The sequence below is a fragment of the Littorina saxatilis genome, linkage group LG9 (genome assembly GCF_037325665.1).
Source record: "Littorina saxatilis isolate snail1 linkage group LG9, US_GU_Lsax_2.0, whole genome shotgun sequence".
In the NCBI taxonomy this organism is placed as follows: Eukaryota; Metazoa; Mollusca; class Gastropoda; order Littorinimorpha; family Littorinidae; genus Littorina; species Littorina saxatilis.
In genome coordinates, this window is record NC_090253.1 from 1,048,030 (window position 1) to 1,056,029 (window position 8,000).

Here is an 8,000-nt window from a genome sequence, read left to right on the forward strand (position 1 = left end):
GTGTGTGTGGTGTGTGTGTGTGTGTGTGTGTGTGTGTGTATTGGGGGAAGAAGATTTGACATACTGTCAAGCAGTTTATAAAAATCAAGAAAGTGCAAACTTACGGCCATGATAAGGGGACAGAGGTGGCGCAAAATCTAAGATGTTTTTTTTCAAGGCAATTGTTTCTTAAGATTTTGTATAAGAGAGCTTAAAAAAGTTGTTACAAAAAAGTGTTGTTTCCATGATTTATGCGTCAGTATTCAAGCAGCTTTTCCAAAGCAGCCTTTCCAAATTTGACAGCATTTCTTAAATCATTCTTGTGTTAATCATTTAAAGTCTGTTTGTTGTTGTGTTAAGACACCATGTATAGCTAAAGTACACACACAAGTTAGTTCAGGAGATGAACATTTCCCTTTGACGCATTTGAAAGAAATGTCAACGTTTTGCCTTCTGCCTTTGCCAACAGAAATTCCTGAAAAGTGACTTTTCTTTTCATGCACACATCTTGAGGCAACGATTTCCGTATGCCTTGCAAATGGAATGCTAAAAGCAGAGATGTGACTCAAGATATAGTGACAGTTTTGACAAACATCATTCCATCTTCACTGTTTATTGCACAGATTATATCAGTTTGTGCACTTGGTCACACGACTTGACGGAGACTTCACAGCAGCTGCTGTTTACATGAACACGGTTTTTATCGTGTAAGTTCTGGCACCCTACGGTGTTTTGCAATCGTGTTGGCTTTCGTTCGAGAAGGGATGTTAAGCCTATTTTCAGATGCTGCCGATTTCAGCAATGTAGGTTAACATTATCGCCATCGACACATATATTTTTCAATCTCGGTACAGGTAGGGATTCCCAGCAGGTGTGCTGAGTGGTGATCTCATTCTGTCCTCAGTTCAATCGCTTCATTTTGCAGGGCGTGTGATTCCGCTGATTCAGCATAACTAGGCTATTTCTGATACGTTCCTTGCTTAAAAATGCGCTCTGAAACTGCACAGAGTAGATTTTATGATCAGACGATTATACATTCCACATAGATTTGCCAAATATGTATAAAACATGTACTCTTATACATATATATATATATATGTATATATACCCCTATATACCATTTTTGGTCTGTGGAGGTTTAGTTTGTAAAGTGTTGCATTTAACGAGTGCAATAAATACATCGTAAGCGCACAAACTACATCATAGTTGGAACAGGTACATGTGCACTAGAGCCTGTATGTCTTTTCCTGTCGAGACTGGAGACAGACTCTTAGCCTTTGTAACCTTGTGCACGAAATAATCCATCCATCTTGTCAGAAAAATGGAATTCTGAAAACCCAAGCTTTCATTTTTGTCCAGTGGTTTACAGGTTACATCACAGCTGATGACTCGTATGGCATCACATCCATGTCTCGAAATATGAATGACGTCACTCTCGACAGAGCCTCGACTGATGACTTTCATATTTTTACGAACGGTCTTGACACGGATAAAATGATTACGAACTTGCAGCTGCTTTGCATCAAACTATATATGGATCTGTTAAGACAGTAAAGCCGTTCCTTAATTCAGCCCGAAGTCGTCTTCGCGAAGTCTTTTTACCGAAAACCTCAGTGTTATATATTCGTGGGTCCAGCTTCGTGAAGTATACTTCGCGGAGTCGACTTGGCCCAGTTAAGGTCAGGCTTACCGTATCATTCAACCTATTGCTGTGTCCACAGGGCCCAGTTAAGGTCAGGCTTACCGTATAATTCAACCTATTGCTGTGTCCACAGGGCCCAGTTAAGGCCGTCAGGCTTACCGTATCATTCAACCTATTGCTGTGTCCACAGGGCCCAGTTAAGGTCAGGCTTACCGTATCATTCAACCTATTGCTGTGTCCACAGGGTCCAGTTAATGACAAGCTTACCGTATCATTCAACCTATTGCTGTGTCCACAGGGCCCAGTTAAGGTCAGGTTTACCGTATCATTCAACCTATTGCTGTGTCCACAGGGCCCAGTTAAGGTCAGGCTTACCGTATCATTCAACCTATTGCTGTGTCCACAGGGTCCAGTTAATGACAAGCTTACCGTATCATTCAACCTATTGCTGTGTCCACAGGGCCCAGTTAAGGTCAGGCTTACCGTATCATTCAACCTATTGCTGTGTCCACAGGGTCCAGTTAATGACAAGCTTACCGTATCATTCAACCTATTGCTGTGTCCACAGGGCCCAGTTAAGGTCAGGCTTACCGTATCATTCAACCTATTGCTGTGTCCACAGGGCCCAGTTAATGACAAGCTTACCGTATCATTCAACCTATTGCTGTGTCCACAGGGCCCAGTTAAGGTCAGGCTTACCGTATCATTCAACCTATTGCTGTGTCCACAGGGCCCAGTTAAGGCCGTCAGGCTTACCGTATCATTCAACCTATAGCTGTGTCCACAAGGCCCAGTTAAGCACAAGCTTACCGTATCATTCAACCTATTGCTGTGTCCACAGGGTCCAGTTAATGACAGGCTTACCGTATCATTCAACCTATTGCTGTGTCCACAGGACCACCCCTGGTCGGACGACGCCTTGCCCTCCCAGGAGATCCCGGGCTACGCCACCATCTCCAAACCCTCCTCCCTCAAATCGCCAGACTCCACCCTCCGACGTAACGGGGGCGGGGCCAAGAAGGTCACCATGGCCCCGGATGTCGCTCTGGACGCCGACGTGAGAGCGCCTGCGCTGAGAAGTACCGCTTCCGGCGAGGGGATGCAGTTTGTGACCGCCACGTCGCCAAACCTGTCCCTGGCTGACCCCGCCTCCCCTGGATATAGGACGCTGGGGCCTTACGCTGTGATTGACACCTCGGGGGGATCGCGGGGGGTGGTGGAAGTGCCGAGGGAGCGCACGTCAGCCGGGTCATCGATGGAGTCGTTTGACCAGCGGAGCTACGCACAGCAGCAGCAGTACAACCTTCAGCAGCAGGTGAGAGGCTTGCGTTTACCTTGCGAAACGCGCGCATGCATGCAAGCAGGCATGTACGCGCGCACACACGCGCAGGCCCACGCACGCGCGCGTGTGCGCACACACAAGCACGCACAAACACACACGCACAAACACACACACACAAACACACAGTGGAGAGAGACTAGAATTGTATTGAATTGTTTTAGATAAGTACTTTGCTGTCTGTCTGACAGGAAAGATGTTAAAATGTTTATGGAATCTGTTGCAATTCCATAAATCTCAAGCTTTTTGATAAGGAGTTTAAGGAGAGAGAGAGAGAGAGAGAGAGAGAGAGAGAGAGAGAGAGAGAGAGAGAGAGAGAGAGAGAGAGAGAGAGAGGAGGGGGGGGGGAGAGAGAGAAAGAAGAGCATGTAATTTTTTAAAAAAACCTTTGTTTCATTGCATTAGCACATGATGAATCCTCTATCGCAGTATCCTTGTTTCCACAGAAGCAACAACAGCAGTTACTGCAGCGACAACACCTGGACCCCGACATCCAGCACCAACGTCAGCAGCTGGAACTCCACCGCCAGCACCTCCTACAACAACAAAACCAACAACAACACCAACAACAACACCAACAACAACAACAACAACAACAACAACAACAACAACAACAACAACAACAACAACAACAACAACAACAACCCCGTCAACCACAGCACCACTTCAGAGTGCAGCCTCAGTCCCAGTCACACCACGTGACCTACGCTCAGGTCCAGCGCCCCCCAGCGGTTGTGGCCCAGAACTCCCCCTCCCACTCCGTGTCCTCGCAGCAGTCGTCTGTCTTCACGACAGGTTTGTTGGTTGGTTGTTGTTATAAGTTATTTCTAATATGCTGACTGTTAGCAAATTGTATTACCAATTCAGTGCCCCATATGGCTTTTTGACCAATCAGGACGGATTCTAGGTGACCCTCTAAATGTTATAACGTTCAGGCAGGGACCCTTTTTGTTTATCAAGCTAAAAATGAACAAGACAAAGTAACAATTTAAATCAGCAATATCAGTGTGATTTATTCTAAAGAATGACACTTCAAATGCTGTCAGATAATACTCTCTTTATCTAAAAAATACCGAAAAGCGAGTTTTGTCGGTGGGTGCTTTACGGAACAGCGAGGCACCGCCCATCCTCTGAGTGTGCAATGCCGACTCGCTCACTTGAAATCTAAATTATCAAAGTTTGGAAAATCAAGTGAAATTGGGTCACTCGCTTTACGTCAAATGTATCTTTACGTCATTTCCCATCCGTCTGGAGTCGGTTCTAAATCTGTCGCTCTCTGTTCAACAAGAAAAAGCGAAGCAACCGAAACGCATGTTCAACATGGTTTGTTGTGTGTCAAACGCATTTGACCTGTGAATATTCATCACGTAATGTGTGTTACTCTGATTGGCTGACCCAGGTCACGAGAATTCTTTGACTGACAGGCATAATCAGGTAGGAGCGCTCCAGTTCCCATTGCGACTGTTCTGTCTAATTCGCGGGGTCGCTTCGAAATTTCTTTTGGTCGAAGTATGCTGACTGTTAGCAAATGATAACAGACATGTCTCACAAACGATGTCAGCATTCGCCTAAAAGGCTCATGCTTGATATCTTTTTTCTCGACATGTCTGTTATCATTTGCTAACAGTCAGCATATTAGAAATAACTCATAATAACAGACATGTCGAGAAAAACGATTATCAGCATGAACCGGGGTCGATCGAATGCTGATAAAATTATCATTTTTGAGACATGTCTGTTAACATTTGCTTGTTAACGTCAGCATATTAGAAATAACGGTTTTATTACCGTCTGTTTTGACCAAAAGAAATTTTGAAGCGACCCCACGAATTAGACAGAAAAACCGCAATGGGAACTGGATCGTACCTATCTGATTATGCATGTCAGTTAGAAGGTTCTAAAACCGTCAGAGTGTGTGCACTGTAGTGCACGCTTAAAACTAGGTTCGTTTAGGTCTATGACAGTAAGAAGGTAGAAGGTTGTAAGAAGCTCATGTCTATTCACATTTGTTCCCTCAAATCTTGTTCAAAATCTTGATCATTAAAAAGTAAAAAATGATTACCAGGGGGACCATTCCGGGATCAGTAAAACATTCAGAGTTTCATTTGTTTTTTTCTTTAAACAAAACTGATTGTACCCGTCTCACGTGCCCCTAATGGCTTGGCCGTGAGGGCGTAAAGCTGAAACTTGATCTTTCTCGCACTGTATTGATTGGTTCGAATGTCTTGTACGTCCACAGGCAGTGTGGGTGGAGCTGGGGGCAGTGTGGGCGGGGCGGGAGGCAGCCTAGGTGCGGGGCAGACGGCATCACTGGCCAGCAACTACCGGATCCAGACGTCAGGCCTGCAGTACCAGAGCGGACGACCCTACACCGAGGACGACGACTACGACAACCCGGTGGAGCGCACCCCCATGTTGGCCCAGCAGCAGTTCCAGCGTTCTAGCCCCGCCTCGTACAACCCCAGCCTCTCCCCCTACAGCGCTACTAGCCCCTCCCCCTACAGTGCTACTAGCCCCTCCCCCTCCTCCTCCTTCTCCTACACGGCGGGCCGCACGGGGAGTCTGTCGCGCTTTGCTCAGGAGCAGGGCCCCGCCTCCCTCCCCGCCCAACACGCTGTCATGTCCCAGCAAAGACAGGCCATCACCATCCCCATCCAGCTGGTATCCTCAGCCCCGCCCCCCGACCTTCAGGCCACGTCCATCCCTATTCACCACAGCTCCGCCCCCTCCTCCTTCGGCGCCGGTCGTTCAGGCGTGACGACTAACCAGCACAGCGCTGCTACCCACGCCTCCTCCTACTCCTCATCCAGTAACACGGGGCGGGGGGTCAGCTTCGGCAGCGGGGTGAAGCCGGGGGAGGTGGAGGTGGAGGTACCGGAGCCTGCCCCCCTCCAGTACCCCTCGGAGCGCCGCCCCATGACATTCGAGCAGCAGTCGTCGTCCAAGATGAGCATCTACGACAACGTGCTCTTCCCTTCCGCTGAGGCCGAGGGCTAGTAGTCTGCTACACTCATCAGACGCTGTTTCTCTCTTCCCTTCCGCTGAGGCCGAGGGCTAGTGATGAAATAGTCTGCTACACTCATCAGACGCTGTTTCTCTTTTCCTGCGGGCACTGCAACACACACATTGCGTGATTTATTGTCACTTCGTCACGCACGTCATTGGGTCTGAGGACGAGAAATGAAACAGTCTGCCCCATAAGACTGACACATCAGACACTGTTTCTATTTTCCAGCGGGCACTGCTACTCACACCTTGCGTGATTTGTGGACACCTCGTCGTGCATGTCTCTGAGTCTGAGGGCGAGTGATGAAATTGTCTGCTCTATTCGACTGACTCATCAGACGCTGTTTCTATTTTCCTGCGGGCACTGCTACTCACACATTGCGTGATTTGTGGACACCTCGTCACGCATGTCTCCGAGGGCGAGTGAGCATAGCATGTTGGGCTGACTATGGCTGACTATGGCTGACTTCTCAGACAATTTCTCTTTTCCTGCGGGCACTGCTAATCATAACTGCGTGATTTGCTGTCGTGTGGACATCTCGTCACGCCCTTACCTTCACACACAGTGGGCGGATGGTTGTTGGGCGATGCATAGGGCATGGATAAGGTTAAGGGATAAGATTTCATAAAGTCCTGTAAGGTTACCCCTATGGACATTCAGGCTGCTGCTCACTGCGGAAAGTGAGCTGCCATATAGCACGGCGCTACCCATACAGCACGGCGCTACCCAATTTGATTTTGTTTAAGCCAGTCAAACAGGAGTGAGTTCCAGCTAAATGTTTTGTCCAAGAAACCGGAACCTGCTATTGCTTAACTCGATCGTAGTAGTCTCCCTTTCACACCGAGTAGGCTATTTACATTAGGACAACAATCTTCTACTGCCATGCTTACGATGGGAGATGGATCAAGTTAAAAGGTGACATCAAAAATACCATACACAACAATGCTAACTACTTCTACACCTCAGCAAATTACTGTATGTTTGGCGTACATTGACTTCAAATTATGGATGATAAGTTTACACTGTTTAAAGTTGTAGGTACAAGGAGAGGGCTTTGCAAAACTTCAAATTATTGACTGCAGGTGTACTTGGTCGACAAAAGAATGACAGTGCGTGTTTGTGGGGAGCTGGTTTGAAACCTCGTGTCAGACTAACGCGCCATCCCGTCTTCAGTCCTTTTACAATGGTCAAGAATTGTAGCAAGCAAAGAACCCGCACTGTAGTTCGTTGACAAGATCACTATTCGATTTTGTATTATGTTTGTTTGTTTGTTTGTGTGTGTGGGTTGGTGGGGGGTGTCAAGTGTGTGATTGTGTGTGTGTGTGTGTGTGTGTGTGTGTGTGTGTGTGTGTGTGTGTGTGTGTGTGTGTGTGTGTGTGTGTGCGGGAATGCGTGCTTGCGTACGTGAGTGCGTGTGTGTGTGCAAAGGGCTTTTCATTGGAAGAAAGCTGTTTTCCGCGTTGTATGGTCATTGTGTTCTGAATCCCGGACTTACTTTAATTGCCCGTGAACAGTCGTCCCTCCGTGAACCTACAGTACAGCCTGAGTACTACACACTTGTACGTATGTTGATCTTCTCGATCCCAGAACTCTAAGCAGCGTCGTGAACACGGGCACTGCATTGCTAAGATCTCAAGACCACCATACCCCACCACCTCCATCTGATTCAGATCTCACCTACAAAAGAGGGGAAGTAACTGCAGCGGTGACACACCGCAGGAACAGTACTTGGGAAAACTATTGCTCTCCCCTTATGTTTGTTGCCCATTACTTTACATGGGTAATGTGGGTCGTTGTTGGTGAATATACCGGACGGACATTCGTCGTCGGCTTTCTTCTCTTTGTCTATTTGGCAAGAACTGATTTATACAAGACAAAATGTTCAGGCGGTAACGAAGCGGAAGGGAGGTCATCCATATCCATGAAATACTGATTTGACATTAGTTGTCCTGAATTTGTCTCCCCTACATCTCTCTCTAAAAAGCGCATGATTTCACCATCCCCAAGTCGTAGCTTTGGTGCCCTTTGCATCT

At 47.3% G+C, this 8,000-nt stretch overlaps 1 protein-coding gene across 3 annotated transcripts in view; it reads left to right on the forward strand.

Moving 5' to 3' along the window:
* The window catches only part of LOC138975024 (mediator of RNA polymerase II transcription subunit 15-like), a 54,773-nt gene extending 46,842 nt beyond the window's left edge, over nucleotides 1-7,931 (forward strand). For all 3 annotated transcript variants that reach the window (XM_070347671.1, XM_070347672.1, XM_070347673.1), the window contains 3 exons: nucleotides 2,517-2,936; nucleotides 3,407-3,755; nucleotides 5,200-7,931. In XM_070347671.1, coding sequence (XP_070203772.1) covers nucleotides 2,517-2,936; nucleotides 3,407-3,755; nucleotides 5,200-5,957 — 1,527 coding nt within the window. In that variant the 3' untranslated portion in view covers nucleotides 5,958-7,931. The remainder of the gene's footprint in view (nucleotides 1-2,516; nucleotides 2,937-3,406; nucleotides 3,756-5,199) is intronic.
* Nucleotides 7,932-8,000: the final 69 nt, after the last annotated feature.